The 22982-nt window shown below is 43.5% G+C and overlaps 1 protein-coding gene across 1 annotated transcript in view; it reads left to right on the top strand.

Moving 5' to 3' along the window:
• The window catches only part of PLPP4 (phospholipid phosphatase 4), a 139206-nt gene that overhangs the window by 105953 nt on the left and 10271 nt on the right, over window positions 1-22982 (top strand). Inside the window, exon 6 of the mRNA XM_040254446.1 lies at window positions 20365-20535. Within this exon, the coding sequence (XP_040110380.1) occupies window positions 20365-20535 (171 nt within the window). The remainder of the gene's footprint in view (window positions 1-20364; window positions 20536-22982) is intronic.

A 22982-nucleotide genomic window follows, 5' to 3' on the forward strand; every position in this document is an offset into this window, starting at 1 on the left:
CAGATTTCCTCCATCTGCTACCAATATCCTTTATAGATGTGGTCAAACCAATAGCCAATCTGGAATTTATTGCATATTTGGAAAAAACAAACGTTCATTATTAAGTGTAGTCAGCTTCATCTGTTTTTTCCTTTATGGTTAGTACTGTTGGTGGCTTTTTAGACTTATCTCCCACTCCTAAGACTGTGGCATCTGCTAATTGCTCTTCCATTTCACTGGTCTCTTTTAGGTCTGTAATCCATCTGGAGCTGTTGATGGTGAATAGTGTCCAGGACTGGTCCAATTTTATTGTCCCTGTGGACTTATCTTTCCCAAACTATTTATTGATCTGTAACACAACCTCTGGCATATCTTGTGTCCACTCAAGGATGGGTCTTTTAATTGGCTCTCTATTCTGACCCATGTGTCAGTCTACTTATTTTTGTACCAACGTGGCAGTGTTTTTATTGTTACAGCTTTATAAAGACTTGAGATTTAATAGGGCAAATCTCCCTGCTAGTCAGCATAGGTGGGCTACCTTTGAATATAAATCTCAGTGGTTTAAAACCAAAAATGGTTGTTTCTTACTTATGTTACATGTAGAATTGTAGTCACTTGGGACCCAGACAGACTGAAGCTCTGTTACCATCTCAACATGTGCTTCCAGAGGGGAGAAGAGAGTGTGGAGAGTCAGCTGTTAATGCCTTCTCCCAGAAGTGACACATGTAGGTTCTACTCATGTTTCGTTGACAGAACTAGTCACTTGACCACACCTAGTTTCAAAGGTGTAAGGGAATTCAATTCTTCTATAATTGGAACTAGAGGATTGTTTGCCCTCTTTGACTTTGTTCTTTTTCAGTAATATTTTGGTTATTCTCAGCCCTTTGCTCTTGTACAGGTATTTTAGAATCATCTGGTCAAGTTTTGTGAAAATCCTTATTGAGATTTTGATTGCTGTTGTATTGAATCTCAGGTTTAATTTGGGGAGAAATGACATCTTCCTATCTAACTGTATGGTATATTTGTCAATTTAGGTGATAATATCTTTTAGTCATTTTATACTTCTTCCTTAAAGGTCTTACCTATTATTTATTACAGTAATTCATAGGTACTTTATATTATTGTTTATATTGTTAATACTTTGTTACATTTTCTCTCTGACTTTTTCTTAGTGTCCAAAAATATGGTTGACTTTGGCATATTGATTTTCAGTGCAGAAATTTTGCTGAACTCTCCTAGCAATTCTCATCTCTTATTTATAGATGATTTGAGATTTTCTACAAAGAAAATCATATTAGCTACAAATGACAGGTTTTTTTTTTTTCCTTTCTAGTTCTTAAGCTTTTTGCCTAGTTTTCATATCACTTTACTAGCTACAACCTCCCTGTAAAGGTTCTAGAAGTGGGGATAGCAAGGATCCATGTCTTATTACTGATACAAAAGGAATGCTTTAAACATTTTACCATTAAGTATGACTTTTTTGGGTAGACATTCTTTATGAAGGTCCTTTTATTTCTAGTTTGCTAAGAACAAATTTTAAATTTGGTGCAACTGACAAGTTGTTTACTTTCCCTTTAATGTGTTAATGTGGTGAGTAACTTTAAACATATTAAACCAGTATTAATTTCTATAATTAACACACTTTGGTGAAGATGTATTCTCCGTTTAATTTACTACTAGCTTTGGTTGATAACATTCTATTTATGATGTTTATGTATATTTGTATATATTTGAGTGATGTTGGTCAATAATTCCCATTTCTTGTGCTACACTTGTCTGATAATCAGTGTTGTCAGTGTTATCAGATAATCAATCTGATATCAAGCCAGATGGAGGTACAAAAAGGATGTATAAGACTTACAAAATTCCCCAAAATGATTGGAAATTTTTAATATTCATTTCAGTGACTAGCAAATCAAATAAAAATGGGAAAATATATAAGATTTGAACAGCACACTTAACAAGCTTCATTAAAATGAGTGCTCCCTTATTTTTAATTCTCTGTAAAGAGTTGTATAAGATGATTTATTTCCTTTTGGGATGTCTGGCAGATACGCCCATAAAGTATTTGGTCCTAGATTTAAAATACTGAATCAATTTACTTAAAGTTATAAAACTCTTTGTGTTTTAAGATTTTTCTCTTGAGAAATTTCTGGTAACTTCAATTTGTTTTTAGAACTTAGTTCTTTCACATGAACTTTCAAAGGTGTTGACATAGTGTTTTAAAATATGATTTGTTTTCAGGTTTTATCTGCATTGTTCATTTCTGTATTGTATATATGTGCCTTCTCTCTCTCTCTCTCCTAAATTTTTTTCTTGCTAGTCTTGACAGAGTTACTTAGTCTCCTCAATGAGCCAGCTTTTGCTATGAACCTCTTTACCATGTGCTTGTTTTATTTTTCATTATTTCTGCTGTTATCTTTATTATTTCCCTCTGTCAACTTTAAGTATATTCTGTTCTTTTTTGGACTTACTAAGTTAACTTAAATGCATTGCTTGAGAATGCTAGCCTTTCTTCCTTTCTAAACTTAAGCAATTTGGGCTATACATTTTCCTTTAAATGTTTCTTTAGCTACGTTCTGTACATTTTCATACATGTTGCTTTTTACGAACGTTCTTCTCATTAATGTTCTTGCCTTGGGTCTTAGTGCGGCCTGCGGGGTCTTCTGTAGTGGTGCTCTCTAGCTGTGATTTGTGGGCTTCCGTAGTTGCAGGCACTTGGCTTAGTTGCCCCATGGCAGAGGGGATCTTTGTTTCCCAACCAGGAATTGAACCCATGTCCCCTGCATTGAAAGGCAGATTCTTAACCACTGGACCACCAGGGAAGTCCCCATATTGTTTTCACTAAATTTACTTTTGAAAATTTTCTAATTTAAATTTTTCTTCTGTGACTCATAAGTTGTTTAGAAGAGCGTTTAAAAAAATCCTAAGCATGGTTTATTCTTGCTCTATTTTTTATTTTTTTAAATTTCAATTTATTTATTTTAATTGGAGGCTAATTACTTTACAATATTGTATTGGTTTTGCCACACATCAACATGAATCAGCCACAGGCATACACGTGTTCCCCATCCTGAACCCCCCTCCCACCCCCTTCCTGTACCATCCCTCTGGGTCATCCCAGTGCACCAGCCCCAAGCATCCTGTATCGAACCTGGACTGGTGATTCATTTCTTATATGATATTATACATGTTTCCATGACATTCTCCCAAATCATCCCACCCTCTCCCTCTCTCACAGAGTCCAAAAGACTGTTCTAGACATCTGTGTCTCTTTTGCTGTCTCGCATACAGGGTTATTGTTGTCATCTTTCTAAATTCCATATACATACTTTAGTATACTGTATTGGTGTTTTTCTTTCTGGGTTACTTCACTCCGTGTAATAGGGTCTGGTTTCATCCACCTCATTAGAACTGATTCAAATGTATCCTTTTTAATGGCTGAGTAATACTCTATTGTGTCTATGTACCATAGCTTTCTTATCCATTCATCTGCTGATGGACATCTAGGTTGCTTCCATGTCCTGGCTATTATAAACAGTGCTGCGATGAACATTGGGATACATGTGTCTCTTTCAATTCTGGTTTCCTCGGTGTGTATGCCCAGCAGTGGGATTGCTGGGTCATAAGGTAGTTCTATTTCCAGTTTTTTAAGGAATCTCCACACTGTTCTCCATAGTGGCTGTACTAGTTTGCATTGCCACCAACAGTGTAAGAGGTTTCCCTTTTCTCCACACCCTCTCCAGCATTTATTGCTTGTAGACTTGGATCGCAGCCATTCTGACTGGCGTAAGATGGTACCTCATCGTGGTTTTGATTTGCATTTCTCTGATAATGAGTGATGTTGAGCATCTTTTCAAGTGTTTGTTAGCCATCTGTATGTCTTCTTTGGAGAAATGTCTGTCTAGTTCTTTGGCCTATTTTTTGATTGGGTCGCTTATTTTTCTGGAATTGAGCTGCTATTTTTTAAATGGTTTATAGTTTAATTACATGTGGTCAGATAATGTGATCTACAAAAATTATCACTCTTGATCTTGAGGCTTAGCATATGTTTAGTTTTCATAAATGTTTCACATGGTTAAAAAGAATGTAAATTTTTAAATAGCTAGAAATAAAGCTGTATATATGTCCATTGGACTAAGCTTGTTAATTGTGCTGTTCAAATCTTAACATGTACTCTCTAAATTCTGTTTATGATTACTTAATTAATGCTTAGTTCATACAATTAATCAAAGTATTAATATATACTTAATTTTTTAAATGTACATTAAAAATTCCACTCTTACAGTAGATCTTGTAGTTCTGTGGTTTTCGTTTTTTTTGCCCATTTTTGATATATATATTTTGAAGTGATGTGTAAATATAGTTTAGAATTGTCCTGCTTCTTATTATACCTTCTACTGCTTCTTCTACCTTTATAATTAAGTTCATGTCCGTCTTTATTTCTAGTGTTGTTTTTTACAGTTTGACTTTATTATTGAGACAAACTTTCTATTGATTAAATTCTGCTTCTTATATCTTTTCCTGTCCTGTACTGATTGTGTTCTATGTTTTATCTATGTATTTTTTTAAAACATTTACCTAGGGAGCTAATTTCAATTACAGTTGTTAATACTCATATATTAGGACTTATTGACATCATTCATTATATACTGTGTTCTCCTTACTTCTTGTACCATTTTCATCTTCATATTCCATTACTTTACTCTTTTTTTGTTTACGAGTTCTAGTAAGACTCTTGGTTAACACATGTAGTTAATGAAATCTCAAATTACTTAATTAATAGTTTTGTTTTTCTTCTTCTGAGCAACATGAAGACTTTGAATGTCTTAGCTGTGATAAACGCATTCTAACACATCTATGGCAGCCCACTCCAGTACTCTTGCCTGGAAAATCCCATGGACAGAGAAGCCTGGTAGGCTGTGGTCCATGGGGTCGCGAAGAGTTGGAGACGACTGAGTGACTTCCCTTTCACGTTTCACTTTCATGCATTGGAGAAGGAAATGGCAACCCACTCCAGTGTTCTTGCCTGGAGAATCCCAGGGACGGGGGAGCCTGGTGGGCTGCCATCTATGGGGTCGCAGAGTCGGACACGACTGAAATGACTTAGCAGCAGCAGCAGCAGCAGGTGATGTTTTAATTCTAGCCCAATTCTTCTCTCCCGCCAACAAGACCACTAACCTGTGCATAGTTTACCCATGTACCTACCATCCTCTTTTCCATCTTAGTTTTTCTACTTTCTGCCAAAAATATATCCTTTAAACTTCCTTCTTTGATACATCTTTTGTGGAAAATGCTCTGTTTTGATTTTTCTAAATTTTCTTTGTTTGACCCCACGCTTGAAAGATAGCTTTACTAAATAACGAAATTCTAATTAGCAGTTACTGTCTCTCTGAATTTTGAAGATATTATTTTGCTGTTTTCTAGCTTCTACTTTTTTGGCATGTTTGAAGTCAGATGTCTCATTGATGCCCCTTCTGTTCTTCCTTTTGAGATGCTTTTAGCATCTTGGTTTTTTGTGTGTCATAAAGTTGTATTACTGTGTGTCTTGGTGTGGGATTCCCTTTCTGTATCTTGTATGAGATTTACTGGGCTTTCTCATTCTCAGGTTTGTATCTTTCTACATGCTGAGATATCCTCTGTCATTAGCTATTTGAATATTGCTTCTTCCCCTTTTTCTCAATTATCTTTTCCTCTAATTTGGAATTCTAGTTAGACATTTATTAGAATGTTTTTACCATAACCTCTCTTCATATTTTTCATCTCTCTCTCTCACTCTCTCTCTCCTTTCTCCTCCTCCTCCTCCTTCTTCTACTGGACTCTAGAAAAATTCTGAATCTATCTTCCAATGTACTAATTCTCTATTCAGCTTTGTCTCACCTACCATTTAATCTGTCTAGTTATTATTTAACCATAGTTTAAGTTCCAGACTCATTTTTTATTTATAGAAATTTTATTTGGGCTTCCAAAAAATCTGCTTCATTATTTTTAATGCTTCTTCTTTGTCCTCATTTTCCTACTTCCCTATACTTTCCTTAAACATATTGCAAATAATTATTTTATAGTCTATGCCTTACAATATCTAAAGTTGTTGTGAATCTGCTTTTCGTATATATGCCCCGAAATATTTTGTGTTTTGAGTTTTCTTGCACTGGGCTTTTAACTTCCCCTAGAACTTTATTTTGGGGAGTATTTTGATGTCTGAGTTGAAATGAATTCCTCCAGAGACCACTACTTATTCCAGGGACATCCAAAATTAATTCTCCCCTTAGGTTTTTTGGGGACCGTATGAAAAGCATGAATGGGACAGCAAAAATATACACAAGTCATATTTATGGAATCTCTGTACACAGTAGAAAAATGGAGACAGACAAGTTTCCTTACCTTTTCTTCTGAAAATCAGGCTTCCTTTCTTACTCGCTCTGAAGCTTTAGGATTTAATGTTTATTCAGGGGTCTTGTGTTACATTCTTCACCTTGGGTAGGCCTGAGATTCTGTCTCTTCACTCCTGTTCCCCAGGGAGACATCAACCCTGCAAAGCCCAGGGTCTGCAGGTTTCCGTAAATACTCAGGGCTCAATCTGGCTATGCCGTTTCCTTGCATCTAAGACCCTCTTTTTCCTGTCATTTGGGGAAACCCTGTTTTCACTAATTCTTTAATTAAGGATTAATTTTCTTAATTCTTCTCTTGGTGTCAACTCAATGATAGGTTTAAAAGCTTTTTGTTTGATTTATATTTCATTCAACATGTAATTATTTCCACCAGGATATATGGTCTGCCACATAGCTGGAAGTAAAGTCCTGGGTTTGAGAATTACAGCTATTTCTGTATTGAGAAAGAGGATTAAACTTGGGCTTAGAAGTAGTCAGGTCCGGGCTTGAAACCAGCTTCAGCATTTCTAGTTACCCGTTTCCTCGGCTTTGCTAACACCTTCCATTTGTATGCTGAATTTCCGTTTCCTGAGTATTTTCACCAGTGTCCCGTCTTTTGAGAGCTGGGTGATGTTCCCCGTTTGGTGAACAGATGAGACCGCTGAGGGCGACCCCACGCTGTGCTACAGCCAGATCTTGTAACACCAGGAAGCGTTCTATTTTTGTTCTGTTTTGTGCAGTCCTTGATGAAGTCATTTAAAAGAACCCAAGGTGGATTTCACCTTGTTGTGTGGGGCAAGTCACTACATGGACTCTGCCTTAAGGAAGTTTGTGAGTCCAAAGCTGGCTTCTGCATAAAGTCCTTTGCTGCCAAGACCACAGGAGATGAATTGCCACATATTTGCTTTCCAAAATTTAAACGGCCATCTTAACTTAAAAAAAAAAAAAATCCACAATTCTCATATGAACATCAGACAAATCTTTTTTGAAGTAACAGAGAGAGATATTCTTTGCATACATCAAATAAATGAAGCTCTTATCCTGTTTATGATCAGTTTGCTTAGAGGTGTGAGCGATGAACTGAGCTGGTCTTTGTTGATGGGAGTTTGTTGTCAGAGAGACAGGGATGTTGGAGAAAGCTGGGAAACCGCATCATCAGCTACCAAGTCACCTGGGCCTTTGGTCCTAAAACTGGCAGGTGCTGTGGTTTTCTTTGGTTACCAAACACTGGTCTAGCCTAACTTAGGACAGAAAGGTAAAGTCCATTCTCCTTCCCCTTTTCCAGTTACACAGTACTGGGAAGGTTTGGTTGGACTGTGTGGCCAGCACTCATCACCAGCTACCCTGGAGGTCAGCATTTGAGCCGAACACGTCGGAGGTAGTAGATCCTCTTAATGCCAGCTCATTTATAGCCTGTGGCTACAACCCAGTCTTCCTGCCATGTTTTTCCTCTCCTCTCACATGTCTATCACACTTACGGTGCCTCTGACACCAGAGGTGCAGGGGTTTCCCCACTAAGCTGCTCTCTGCCGGGTGTCCTACAGTTTCACTCATTTCCAACATCTCTGCCTGAAGAGTCTCAAATCCCATAGGAAAGGGTTCATCCCCGCCAGACTTCCCCTATTTAAGATGCCCTTCGCAGGTCCAGGTTGTCCTTTGTACGGGGAACATCAGTTCAGTCGCTCAGTCGTGTCCGACTCTTTGCGACCCCATGAATCGCAGCACGCCAGGCCTCCCTGTCCATCACCATCTCCCGGAGTTCACTCAGACTCACATCCATCGAGTCAGTGATGCCATCCAGCCATCTCATCCTCGGTCATCCCCTTCTCCTCCTGCCCCCAATCCCTCCCAGCATCAGAGTCTTTTCCAATGAGTCAACTCTTCGCATGAGGTGGCCAAAATACTGCAGTTTCAGCTTTAGCATCATTCCTTCCAAAGAAATCCCAGGGCTGATCTCCTTCAGAATGGACTGGTTGGATCTCCTTGCAGTCCAAGGGACTCTCAAGAGTCCTCTCCAACACCACAGTTCAAACGCATCATTTCTTCGGCACTCAGCCTTCTTCACAGTCCAACTCTCACATCCATACATGACCACAGGAAAAACCATAGCCTTGACTAGACAGACCTTAGTCAGCAAAGTAATGTCTCTGCTTTGGAATATGCCATCTAGGTTGGTCAGCTGCAGATCTGAGGTTCTCACGACCCCCTCCTCCAGTTTGATTCATTTGCTAGAGCAGCGCACAGAACTCAGGGAAACTCTTCCTGACACTTACCAGTCTATTAAGGGCTATGATATAGGATGCAGATGAACAGCCAGATAAGAAAGATAATAAGGTGAGGTCTGGGAGGGTCCTGGGCACAGGAAATTCTGTCCCCATGGAGTCGAGGCCACCCTTCTGGTATATGAATATGTTCACCAGCCTGTTAGCTCTCTGAATCTCATACCTTTGGGATTTTTGTGGAGGCTTCATCATGCAGGTCTGATCTATCATGAACTCTGTTTACAGTCCCTCTCCCCTCTCTGGAGAACAGGAGATGAAAATTCTAAGCTTCTCATCATGGCTTGATCTTTCTGGACCAGCCCTGCTCCTCGAGCCCACCCAGAGTCACCGCAATAGAGCAAAAGATGCGCCTCATACTCTTATCGGGCTTCCCTGGTAGCTCAGTGGTAAAGAACCTGTCTGCCAATGCTGGAGTACCAGGTTCAATCCCTGGGTTGGGAAGAGCCCCTGAAGAAGGGAATGGCAACCCCCTCCAGCATTCTGGCCTGGAGAATCCCATGGACAGGGGAGCCTGGCGGGCTACAGTTCATGGGGTCGCAGAAGAGTCAGATGCAACTTAGCAACTAAAGAGGGACAATATGCTCTTGTCATTCCTTGGGATTTTCAAGGATTTTAGGAGCTCTGTGCCATGAGCTATATTTCTATTATTTCTCACATTACCTTCCCGGTAAGGCTGGAAGCCTCAATCAAGGCTGCCAGGGGCACATTCGAAGGGTGTTCTCCCTGACAAATCACACTTGCAGGTGGTACAACATTTCACAAAAGGCAGATGCTGTTGAGGCCACATCTTGAGAAGACAGCTGAGCAGGATCAGCTGGTGAAACTTCCAGGCTTTCTCTTGAAGACCATACACCCTGGGAAGAGGCTAATCAGATAAGCGTGTGTGTGCTGTGCCGCTTCAGTCATGTCCGACTCTTTGCGACCTTATGAACAGTAGCCCACCAGGCTCCTCTGTCCATGGAGATTTCCCAGGCAAGAATACTGGAGTGGGCTGCCATGCCCTCCTCCAGGGGATCTTCCCAACCCAGGGACTGAACCCTGCTGCATTGGCAGGTGCGTTCTGAAAAGTCCAATCAGATGAGTACCTTGGGCCAGTTAATGGCTACCTTTAGTTGTTTCTTTTAGTTGTTTTTCAAATGTGTACATTACTATTCAAATCTCGCCATCAAATTCATGTTCTGCTAAGGCAATCCGTCGGAAGTAAAATAAAATGATTTTCCATTAAAATGTTATCTTTATCTGAATCCTGCCCGAGCTTTTATTGGCTCCTCTAATAGTGTTATGGAAAAAGGTAATCTCTCCCTTTTGAAGGTTTATTCTCATATTCATGTTTCAGGTCATTGTGGTGTATAATCAAGACTGAAAAAACCAAAAGGTGTCCTGGGGATTTAGACCTTCGCTAGATTAGGAGAGTGTGATATGCAAAACCACATTCCATCTTGGTGCCTGTTCTTACTTAGCGCTCTGTGGGGCGAGGAGTAACATTATGATTCCTAATAAGAATTTTTCATCAAGCTGTAGGGAGTGGATGGGGGAGAGACAAAGTGAGTTCTGTCATTTAGAAATCCATAATCCTCCTCTGCTGAGCTTCTTCCCTTGCCAGGATTGGTACCTCTGGGGCTTGACAAAAGGACCACCACCTTCTTCTCCCAAAGTCAGTTTCTTCCCTACCCCTCGTGCTTCCTCTGTGCGTTTTGTGCATTGCGTCTAGTTGATTCTTTTTTTGTTGTTTTTTTTTCCAGAGAAAATCCTCTTTGGGGATGCAAACTGAGGTTATGCAAGGAGTTTACAGTCTGCTTTTCTCTGTTTGCACTTCCTGCCTCTGCCATTTGCTTTCAGACTAATTACGAGGTTTCCCGTTCTTTCCCCATGGCTCATTCTCAAGCAAGGCGGTGCGATCCTTTCCATCATGACGTGGAAATCATCTTCTGGCTCAGGTAGCTGCAGAATCACGCTGCCTGAAACAGTGAGTGGAGGACACGACTTTTCCTGGCCATGTATGTCTTTCTTTCTCTAAGGAGCTTGGCCTCTTGCCAGAGTACTTGTTCGAGTGAAGTTATGTTTGTGAAAGGACTAAATCGTCTCTGCCATTTATATATTCATTCAGTCACCATGTGTCGCTGACTTCTCCTCCCAGACAGTGTGCTGGGTTCTAAGGCTTGAACAGTGACCTTGATCGTCACATGCCTACAGGGAGTATAAAACAAATAGGCAGCTAGAAGTGCTGTAAGTACAACTGTGCCAAGAAAATATGTGATTTTTTTGCTCTGTTTAGAAATAATTCAGTTTCTTTTTTTCTTATTTTTTTGCAAATTATTTATTTTAATGGGAGGCTAGTTACTTAATTCACAGTTTCTTAAGGACTGCATTAACCTTCAGTAGGTAATTTGACCTGAGCCTCCATTTCTCATCCATGTAATGGCCCGATAGCTATGTCATTGTGTTTTTCTGGGGATGCAGCGAAGCCAAGTTATGGAAGCTTCTAGTGCAGAGTCTGACAGAGGGGGGCTCTCCGTGCCTGATGGGCTTGTCCTCCTTCTGATGGAACACTCCTGGTACCTGCTCAAGTAGACAGTTTCCGCTTTCCTTCTTTTCTCATTCACTGAAATTGCTACTCCACCCACCCACCCTTCAGACTCCTAGAATTTCATGGCTTCCTTTTGTAAAATGTTTTACATTGTTCCTCAGAAACTAGCCCAGATATCTCAGAGGTGGCTATCAGTCTCTGAAAAACAAAGGAAGCCCTGCTATGAAGGTTCCAGGAGAACTCTGGGGTCATTCTTATAGGAGGAGGGCAGGGAAGTGTGTGTGTACATGTGTGTGAGTGTATTTAAAAGAGACACATACACTCTCTGTGAATGTCTGGAGGGTGGGGTGTGATGAGGAAGAATTCAATGGAGGCCCAGCTCACCTTCCTCCCACACGTTACCCTGACCCGGTGCGGTTGGAGCCTGACTCTAGCCCTTCTCCTCCCCCGGGTGCATCCCTGTCTTCTCTGTGAAACCTTCTCTGGTTATCGGGTCTTCAGCCATTCATTCAGTACGTGTGTTGGTGGGGCCCCTAGTGAGTGCAGGCTGAGAATCTAGTGGAAGGGGGAGAGATGCTGGACGGTCGCATGCATGACAGGAGTGGTGGTAAGTGTTATGAAGGCAGGTGCAGAAGGCACTCAGGGCCCATTACCCCTGCTGGTGGAGCTGGGGAAGACCTCTGAGGCAGTGTCCCGTAAACCAAGCCTTGCAGGGAGGAGGAGAAGTTTGTTGGACAGAAAAGGGAGGCTCATCACTGTTTCCTTGGAGCCCCCAAGAGTACACACCATCTGGTCCAGTGTTCATATTATCCTTCCTGTCGCTAATTTGTTCATTCACTCATCTCGAGCACCGGTTTTTGATGTGGGGCATATAATGGCAACAGACACAGATGCCGTCTTGGTGGCGTGGGCATGGAGCCAACCCGGAACTCACATCCTTTTAGCTTTCTATGCGCGTTTGCTTGGTTTCCTTTTCCATGTTCTCAGACTCACTGCAGGGATGCAGCATGATTTTGAGGAAGAGCATAAGTAGAAGAAGCAGATGGAGGGCAAAGAGATGAGATTTTAACTTAGGGCTTAAGGAGTGCGATCACTTTGTCCAGTGTGCCCTGGGCACTCTATCATTGGTGCTTTTCATGGCTCTGTGGACACCGGTTGGCTTATCCCTTTTAGAGATGACAAGCCTGAGCTTCGGAAGTTAAGCACCTCACCCTAGGTCACATAGGTGGAAGGTTGGTGGTGGGGGTCAGTGTGCCTGCCTGGATCCATCCAGCTGCGCACAAGAGCGTTCCCACCTGTGTTCCGTCCCCACGCCACCCTTGCCTTGCTGTAGGGTCTCAATTCATTTGACATCTCTGGTGTTGCAGCCACTGGGTCTTCCTGGCTACCTGGTCCCCTCCAGTGGGTGAAAATGGTTCTTGCCATTGCTCTGGATCAGGTGGTCGAATGGTTTTGGCTTCAACAGCCTCAAACTCCACCTGCCTTCCCCAAGGTGCTTAGGACCCCTCCAGTCTCCTTGGTCTCAGCAGATGGCTTTCAGCTCCTCACCAGCAGAGCAGTTCTTATTAACTCTTATGACTGATGATACTGGAGTAAGTAATTCTACCGGAGGCCGTTGGGCATTCTGACTGTTCCTGGAATCACAGCCAACTTTACCGCATGGATGAATACTTTTAATCCTGCCTCCCCAACACCCTTGGGTTATATCAATTGTAATGAAAGAAATTCTATTATAATTTCTTTGTAATTGTATCAAGAGGTATCATTGGTGTGATATTGAGAAAATTTCCCGGATTTTGAGAATTCTCTTCATTCCAGCAAAGATAGACACGTCCCCTACATCACAGCGAAACAATTTCTTTACTGCTGGATTAGAAAGGACACATTAAAAAAAAAATCATTGTGGTACTGAGTCTGTTCTATAATTTTTATCAAAACTTCCCCTTGAAATTATGATTCTGGTTCTATAGCCACATCAGAGGCTAATGATCTTCTATCAGTCATTTCATTAGGAATAAATAACTGTCTTTCCTGTTCAGTTGAATGGTTTAGGCAATAGATGCCCTGTGGACCCACAGTCTCTCTAAGATTTGTAGCAATCTTCTCTCATCCTTTTTTTGAAAGTGAAATCTCTTGTTAACTTAGAATGTTAATAAATATAGCTTGTCATATAAAGAAAACAGTGAGCATCTTAGCTAGAATGAACTATGAATTAAGAAACTATGAATGAGAAACTAGTCCTTTTAAGAAATTTGGGGCCAAAGGGATGTAAAAGTAGGTGTCAACACGGTGAAACTCGGAATCATAGGAGACAAGCTACAGGACGGGTCATGTGCCATTAGAATGGCCTCCTGGCTGTCTGACCCTCTCATCAGAGAGCTTCAGGCATCTCCCAAGTACTGGGAACAGTATCTCTGCTGGCTCTTCTCACTGTGTCTGTAAATTTGTTCATTTTACCAGCTGAGATCATTTTACATCTGCTGAGAACCACAGGGGCTACAAAATGCTAAGAGGCTAGGAACCCAGCTCCAGAAATCTCTGTAAGCAAGCATGCAGTTATATAACTGAGGAGCTGCAGATTGCAAGAGTAGAGCTTAGGAAGGATTTTCTTTGAGGATGAAACTTTCTAGAACCAGGCAGAACTCAACAGCAGCTGCAGAGCTGGCAGAGTTAGGAGAGCAGTCACTCAGCACCGAGCTAAGCCTGTTACAATTCCTTGTGCGCTCATCCTCAAGAATGCTTTGTGAGTCGAGTGCTATTAAGCCCATTGTACAGATGAGGAAACTGAGGCCCCCAGAGATGCGCTCACACGGGAGAAGGTGGCAGAGCTGAGTCCTGAAACATCTGCTTCTCTCAGCAGCACACAGTACTCCCTCCTGTTGAACTGAGTATTCAATCCCTGAATCTCCTGTGTCACTTAATTTGTTGGTTGCTATTGGTTTAAGCAAGACCAACTCTAAAGCTTTTCAAGTGCTTCTTTGCTCTAGTGTAGAGAGAAGGGATAAATTGATGTCTATCACATTTAGCACAGACATAGGGGGTCATTTAGACAGTGGACCACTAGCACTGGAAGCAGAATTTCAGTGATCTCAAGTTGGCAGCCCACTGACCCAACCCTGTTAGTACACAGATGAGTTTCATGTGGTCTGTAGTGTATTCATTTTTGATGAATTGTTCACATTTAAATGGAGACATTTCTCATAAATATCAGGGTTTCCCTCTTCTGCTAGAAGATCAAAACTTCTGGGAACACTGAGCCCGTGTGGCAGACACCAGCTTGAGCAGAGGGAAGGGGCTGCATCTTTAAATAGGCAAATGTTCCTATTTTCCCCAGTCCTCACCACTCTCAATGTCTCCCAATGGCGAGGCCAGGTATTAGTTGCCATTTATCATCACAAATGAACCACTGAATTTTTTTCCGAAAGTATCTCTTGGATCTGAGTGTCTAGCAATAGAAGAGTAATAGAAGACACACCAAGAGGGCTTTCTGTTGCAAAAATGGTGACTCAACATCCAACTACTTAACTCATGCTCCCTATCTACCTGGCTCCCCCGGGCATGATGTAGTAGCCCCTTGTGGATCAGGCTCTTATTTTACAGAGCAAACTGAGGCCCAGAGTGGGAAAGAGACTTGCCTAGGATCATGCATTCAGTTAATGGCAGAGCCAGAATGGGAACCTGTACCCCACGCTCCCAACAGCACCCTACTGCTTGTTAGGAGTCTGCAGGGGCTGACCAGGCATGCGTGTTCTGCATCCTTGGTTTTGGATGGTCTTGTGGAGAGGTACTGGCAAACTCCTCAAAACACCCTTCAACATTAAAATTTATTCAGAGACTTCCCTGGTGGTCCAGTGGTTGAGAATCTACCTGCCAACGCAGGGGACATGGGTTCGATCCCTGGTCCAGGAAGATCCCACATGCTACAGAGCAGCTAAGCCTGTCAGCCACAGCTACTGAAGCCCCCACATTCTAGAGCCTGTGCTCCACAACAAGAGAGAAGCCACCTCAATGAGAAGCCAGAGCGTTGCAACTAGAGAGTAGCCCCCGCTCACCGCAACTAGAGAAAGCCCACGTGCAGAGTGAAGACACAGTTCAGCCAAAAATAAGTTAATTAATTTAAAAAATTTTATTCCACTCCTCAGTATCACCTTTCTTCCTCTTGGAGAAGAAAATACTCTTTGAGCATCACATGAAAAATTTGTACAAATTACCTCATTAGAGCACAATTCCATTTGTGGTGTCAGGTATAATCAGTTTGGGGAAATTCATTATAATTAGAGTAAAAAATACAACCTCAAAAGCTGAGTCTGTCGCCCTGATTCTTACCTCATTTGTTTTTAAAGCCTTTTTCTTTGGTGCCAGTTTTCTCATTTCTTGCAGTCGTTGGGGTCCAAACCTCTTTCACTTGGTTTAAAGTCAGCTGGGGAGGAAAAGGCAAAATGACTTTATTTCACCCAAGTGTGTGTGTGTTAGTAGCTCAGTCCAACTCTTTGCCACCCCCTGGACTGTAGTCCACCAAGCTCCTCTGTCCATGGGATTCTCCAGGCAAGGATACTGGAGTGGGTTGCCACCTAAGCTGACTCAGTAAATAGACCTTTCTTGCAAAGGGAATGTTGTAAACCTATGACAGTTCATCTGTGTAGTCAGAGATGAGTCAGTAACTCCCTTTCAGAATCGCCAGGCAGGCAGATAGCCCTGTTCAGGCCACATGCCTAGCATCACCGCCTGGACCAGCAACTTGTATGGTGAGGTTTTGCGTATCGACTCTCATCAATGACAGCCAAGTGAGGCCCCAAAGTGCCAGAAACAGGCAGGGAAGCCACCCTCCTTCATCTGCTTCCTAGTTTAGAGGCTTCAAGAGTATTTATACCTCTCACAGCCAGTGCAACAGAGAAATATTTACAATCAGCTCCTTCCTGCCAAGAAAACCTGCACAGACTTTGAAAACAAGGGGCATATGCTCTTCCCTTGATCCATGTGAGTGCTTGTGTGTGTGTGTGTGTGTGTGTGTGTGTGTTCTAAACTCTGGAGAGCAAATAAACACATTCTGAGCCCCCAGGAGAGGTCGACTCTCAGCTTTCTCTCATACCATCATTGTAATCGTATTTCTCTTGCTAATATTGTTAACAAAATATGAAGGCATTTATCATACTTTATCATCTCCATCTTCCAAAATGTCTGGTGCTGCCTGCATCTTTGAATGCTCGGTTTTATCTCCTAATCATGCTGGAAGCAGGGACCACGTTTCAGGGGGAATGCAGACCCTTGGCACAAATGTCACCTCCCTGCTCCTCACTAGCACACCAGCTTCTGTGGCCCTTCAGTGTCTCACATGCCCATTTCTTTGAGAAGAAAAGAGGGTGTTGTTTGGCTCGGGTTGGAAAGCATTTCTTTAAAAACCTTTCTGCTTTCTTTTTCTCCCAGTTGAACTTGAATTGAAGCTTTGAGAAGTCCCAGGATTTCAGAGCTGAAAGGCTCACGGGAGCATCTTGGTCCCAAACTGCCAGCCTCAAAGGAGGAGGGGGCAGAAAACTGCGGGATCCTATGAGTTCAGTATAGTTTGATAGAGCCTAATTCTCATGCAGTTGGTATTTGGGAAAACAGGAGTTTGGGCAAAGCACCTGAGCTGCCCACGGCTGGGCCAGAAGGAGGTGCCTCAGAAGCCCTTTGTCAAAGGACCACATGCCGGTTCAATAACTGTAGGAATATCAGTGAGAAAGTGACAAGCATAAGGTTTAACATGGAATCAGAGTCTGTTGTGTCAGACAAGTAAGGACACACCGTGCTGCTTTAGACATGCTGCTCGGAGGACCAATAGGATGAGCCGAAGGAGATCAGCTGCTGTAGGATGCCTACAGGATCTAGGCTGTTGAACTCAGCCTTTAAAATTCCTTTGAACCCCTCTTTCTTTTTCAAAAGGGTGGTTCAGCTGATAAAGGATCTGCCTGCAATTCAGAACTCCTGGGTTCGATCCCTGGGTTGGGAAGATCCCCTGGAGGAGGGAAAGGCTACCTACTCCAGTATTCTGGCCTAGAGGATTCCATGGACTATATAGTCCATGGGGTTGCAAAGAGTCAGACACGACTGAGCGACTTTCACTTCACTTCACTTCACTTCTTTTCCAAGAAGCAGATAACTCTGCACTCGGAGGACCTGCAGCCTGGGCCCCCCTGTGAGAGAGAGGACGTGCTTTGCTTGCTCTCCTTTGAGCCACAGCCCCCACTGTGGCCAAATCTGAGTTTCTGGGGTCAGAGAGGTGACCTGGTGGAGGTCAAGGGTCTGGCCTTGGACCACATGCCCTAGGACTTGACCTTGATGGGTTTTTAGCAGCCCCTTCTCTTGTCCATCTTCTGAATCTTCCCAGACGCTGTTGAGTCTGGACTCATCTATCTTAAAGTCTCCAGACCATTGTTTATAGGGACACATACAAATTCCTGCTCAACATCCACCCTATGCTCCCTGACCTTGTTTTTAATATTGACAACTTGGCAACACCTAGGACTGCCTCTCTTCCGATTCAAATCTTGAAAACTTCCATCCATAACCCTGCAAAGCCTCAGGGCAGATCTTTTATGCTCATCACATTCAATGTACGACCCCTCAGTATCCTTCAGGGAATTGGCTCCAGGGCCCCTGCGGACACCGGAATCCATGGATGCTCAAGATCCTTATATAAATGGAATGCCAGTAGTTAGGTGGGTAGACTGCTAGGCTGTCAGATTTGAACAGAGTCTGTCACTCCTCCCTGAAGAGCTCAGAAGGAGGCCAGTCCCCACCAGAGCCAAGGGCCCAGCCTCTTCTGCCCACTCTGATCCCTCAGGGCAGAGTGTGAATGGAGAGAAGGAACAGAGCAAAACAGATGAGGACAAGGAATTAAGAGCCCATTGCACTTGCCAGGATGATGGCCAAATGGGGCCGCTTTGGAAGACGCTATAAACCATTTATCAATAATACCCTTCATCATAGCAAACAATTTTGAACTGGCCTGGACAATGCAGTTTTGCACAGAGTTTTACTTTAAACAGAATATTCAGTGTATATTGGCACTGCTTTACTGTTTGAGCACAAATCATTATTCAAAAATATTTAAGTGCTTCATTTTTATTCCTGAGATAAACCTGGCTTAATATTGGTTTATTAATAAAAAAAAAAAAAAACAAGCAATCCTCTGTTACCTTGTTTAATTTGATTGTTGAAAAAGTTCTGCTTTGGCATAAGCTTGTGTTCATACTTGGGGAACCCTATTTAAGAAGACACATTATTATCAGATAATTCATTGAAATGGCAGGTTATTCATCTGTATGTGCTATAATCACGATTATAATGAACTTACAGCTGAGAGTCCTGCTTCTTCACCTAACATTGTGTCCTAAGTATTGTCCATAGTGCTTCATTTGTTGTTCAATTGCTCAGTCATGTCCGACTCTTTGTGACCCCATGGACTGCAGCCCACCAGGCTTCCCTGTCCTTCATCGTCTTCTGGGATTTGCTCAAATTCATGTCCACTGAGTCGGTGATGCTATCCAACCATCTCATCTTCTGTCATCCCCTTCTCCTTCTGCCTTCAATCTTTCTCACTGTCAGTGTCTTTTCCAGTGAGTCGACTCTTCACATCCGGTGGCCAAAGTATTGGAGCTTTAGCTTTCAGCATCGGTCCTTCCAATGAACATTCAGAGTTGATTTTCTTTAGGATGGGCTGGTGTGATCTCCTTCACATAGTCAGAATATTTTCCATGGCTGCATCATAATTCATTGAGTGGAAATAGTCTAGTTCTTTATCTTTACTTTTTTCCCCATAATTACATAATAATTTTAAGTCAAATATCTTCTAGATATCCCCATGGTTTTTTATTATTTCCTGAAGATGGACACTCAGACACATCATATCAAGAGGATGAATGTCCTATAGGCCAGGCCTTCTCAGACTTCAGGGTGCATATAGCTCACTTGTGGATCTTGTGAAAGGGGATTCTAACTTAGTACATCTGGGGCAGGTCTGAGGTTCTGTATTCGCGACTAACTCACTGGTGCTGAGGCTGCTGCTCAGGCTTCAGACAATCTGTTAAAGTCCTTGATGACCTAGCTTTAGCCCCATTCTACCAACTCTATCAAATTGCTGTGTAGGCTGGTTGCCTAGGAGCCCTGCCCCTCAGGAGTATTTTCTGATCAAGAGGAGAGTTTTGAGTAGGCTGGTGTCCAGAGGAGGTGGGAGCTGTAGCCCCTTCCCTCAAGAGAAGCATCTAAACTCACTCCTGGCTGCCATTACAATCACCTAAGGAGTACACACACACACACACACACACACACACACACACGTGTGTGCACCATTAGGGTTCACTCCAGACAAGTGCAAACAGAAGGTTTGATAACGAGGTCTGATACGAGTATTTTTGAAAACTTCCCAGGTTTTAAAGGTGATTTCTGAGTGTAGCCTGGGGTTGAGCCCTGTTGTTTTAAGTCCATAGAAGACTCACCTTAAATCTCACTGACTTCAACTGTGTATTAAACCTGACTAGATGAAAAGCTCAGAGCTTACCTCCTCCACCTGACTGCACACTTTTGACAATAGATCCAACGCAGCTATGAGTTTCATTTGCGGTTCTAAAAACTAATGACCATAATTTCTGAGAGAAGATAAGAAATTTGTCACCACTGGCTTCTCTGTCAAACCCACTTTTCCATAGCATTTGCTGGTCCCATCTTCCTGAGCTAAAACTTACCAAGCTAAAACTCCCTTTCTTTCCCTCACTTTTCAAAGCTAAGGTGTCATCAGTCATTTGTTCTGCAGGCATTTTTATTCATATAGAACTCCAAACACAGTATTAAAACTCTCTGTCAGCACAACCGTGACCCTCAAGCAGTCCATGAGTCCCTTGAGAGCAGAGACAGCCTCTGAATTAAGTTTTAATTTCCCCCACCTTGAACAATGCCTGTCTAGCACACACTAGCTACCCCTCAAATCATTGTTGAATGAATGAGATTGTGTAGATTTTGATCACATGCAAGCCTGAAAGGTCTTTCTCATTGTTGAAAGCTTCGTACCAGCGTGGTTCTAGCAAGAGCACAGATTGCAGAGATGGTATCTGGTGCCAACATGGTCTTGACCCTGGAGGTGTTGCAAGATGGCAGCCAGGATGCTCAGGGTGCCCTGTGTCCCTGCCGCTTCCCACCCGCTGGGGTAACACCTGCTGTTTGTCTTTGGCAGTTGCCTTTTCAGGCCTTGGCTTCACAACGTTCTACTTGGCTGGCAAGCTGCACTGCTTCACCGAGAGTGGGCGGGGGAAGAGCTGGCGGCTCTGTGCTGCCATCCTGCCCCTGTACTGCGCCATGATGATCGCCCTGTCCCGCATGTGCGACTACAAGCATCACTGGCAAGGTGAGTCCCTGCCCCGGGCCCACCCGGTCCACACGCCATCTGCCACTCTCGTGCAGGGATAGGGGGGATACTTGCACCTACTAGGGGAAGAAGTAAGTGCCTGCTGTGAGAAACTAGAGTTCGCTGAAGTGACAGAGCAGACACAGTTTTAAAGAAGGTGCACCTGTTCAGGTGAGCTCCGGCCTTGCTGGGAACAGAATCAGAGCTCCTCCCATTCCTTCATGCTCAACTAGGCAGCTCGAGTCTTACCAGGAAGGCAGGACCTCAGTCACAGACTCAGATGTCACTTCCCTGCTGGATCCCTTGCCTCCGTTCTCAGACTTGGTGCCAAGTGGTGGTTGGCTCCTATCGCATCCGCCCTGTAAATGTGTGTTTCTCACCAGTGATGCTCTTCCAGAAGAGGTTTCCAGCCCGAGGATGGATGCCAGCAGCCACTGCAGGGCTGGGTGAGGCTCACCTGTATGTTTTAGCCCTGGGGTGTCTGTGCCAAGTCAGAACAACACAGGACAAGTGAGGGGCTTGTTCTTGGAATAAAGCAAAACCGTGCCATGCCCCTCTGCAGATCAGCTGCAGCTCTCAGCTTGCCTAAACCACAGCAGCATCTGCCATGGCAAGAAAGGGAGCAGAGACAGAGGCAGTGTCCACAGAAGAGGTGCCCTCCAGGAGCACAGGGCTTAGGGCTGTGTTTCCCAGAATCCGATACTCAGATCACTTTGATCAGGCCATTCCAAGCTAGGAACTGGACTCTTGAGGGTGGGTTCGGAGTGACCATCAGAAGTGTGCATTGTCAGCAAAGCAGTCCATTAATTCTGATGAAGTCTGAGAAGTACTATGGAGAGTTCCCCTGTGTCAGCTTTCAGCAAACACAGTGCATGAAATGTGCCTAATCCCAGTCCGGCTTCCCTGGATGAAGGCCTTCCATGATCTGTCTGTGGCCGGCCCTTCCTCTTCCTTTCCTGTCCTCCTGCCATCCCCCGGGCTCATTCCCCTCTGCCCCCTTTTCTAACCACCCTCTTCTCACATCTTCCCAGGTGTCTGTCCCAGTGGTAGTGAGGCAGGAGTTGAGGCCAGAGGTGAGGGGAGCTCCTGGTTGGAGGTGACTTTGCCTCATCTTCTCCAGGGGCCTTCTGCCCCTTCTCTGACTTCAGTTCTACTTTCTACCCTCCTGAAACTCACACGCTGGGTGTCATGAGCTTCCAGCAGCAGCTTCAACCTGGGGATGAAGGGTCTGGGAGAAAAGGAGGCTGATGCATGGTCTAGACAGGTAGAGGCATCAAGGAGGTTTGAGGCCCTGCTGATGGGGGTGGTCAGGAGAGGCCTATTGGGCTGCACCCTGAGCCTTCCCTTGTTCTCTGCTTTTATCAGTGACTTGGATCAAGTTCTGGATAATGAGGCCACACAATGAGGCGGTTGGGGGCGGGGGAGGGCAGGAAGAAAATCGCTGAGCCAACAGAGCAAGGGCAGACCCATTGCACCCTTGGAACTAGGCATATTTTCCAACAGAATCATGGTGGTGCATATGATTAGAGCATTTCCCCATAAGGACTGTTATGGGCTGGATGACATTTCATGAACTGCTTCTCATTTATCCCTTGTAAGCTGTAGTTTCTTCTTTTGAACATGGGAACAATAATCCCTCAACATTTCCCAGAGCCATTTCATAGACTAAATGAAATAATGGATCTGAGTGTACTTTGTAAATGAAAGCGTGTTGCACGACTGAGAATCGATATTGAAGTTTCTTAGTGCATCATTTCTAAAGAAGGATGTGTTGTGCCTCCCAAGCCACTGATTTTGAAGTGGACATGCTTTTGGCACATGGCCCATTTGTAAGCTCTGAACCCTGGTTTCCACTTTTATTCCTCCACATTGGATCTGAGAAATGATGAAGGATTTCAGAGTTGATATTTTGGCTTCATCTTGGAAGATAGTAAGAACCTTTGTGTAGTGATCTTGTCCTGCAAACCTAGGAAGAGAGGTTGGCCTGTCTTAAATGCTCTTTTGTTACTATTGATCTGTGGTTGGTGCATCATGAAAGGATGAAGACTCACAGTTCTTGGCTTTGGGGAGATGCTGGACTTGATGCAGCTGGTGCCCCCAAGCCCTGCTGGCAGCGGAGCTTCATGCCCATCCTATCCAACTGGCACAGAAGGGAACTTAGAGAAGTAGAGGGAGAATACTAATGCTCTGTGAGCTGATGGGAAAGAAAAGCAAGAGAATTTATGATCAGTGATGTGTAGGGCTGTACTTTGGGGGCGGGGAGGGGCAAGCCAAAATTGCATCATGGTAGACCCATCCTGCAGCCCAAACCGAGTGTACCTGAGTGGGTTACAGGTCATAGATGTGGCCCAGCTGCTCGTTCAGCTGTGCTATCACCTGTTCAGCTTGTACCCCGGAGTTAGCCAGGAGCAGAGTGTGCTTTTCCTTGGATCCTCTAATGGGCCCTG

The sequence above is a fragment of the Oryx dammah genome, unplaced genomic scaffold (genome assembly GCF_014754425.2).
Source record: "Oryx dammah isolate SB20612 unplaced genomic scaffold, SCBI_Odam_1.1 HiC_scaffold_14, whole genome shotgun sequence".
Lineage (NCBI taxonomy): Eukaryota > Metazoa > Chordata > Mammalia > Artiodactyla > Bovidae > Oryx > Oryx dammah.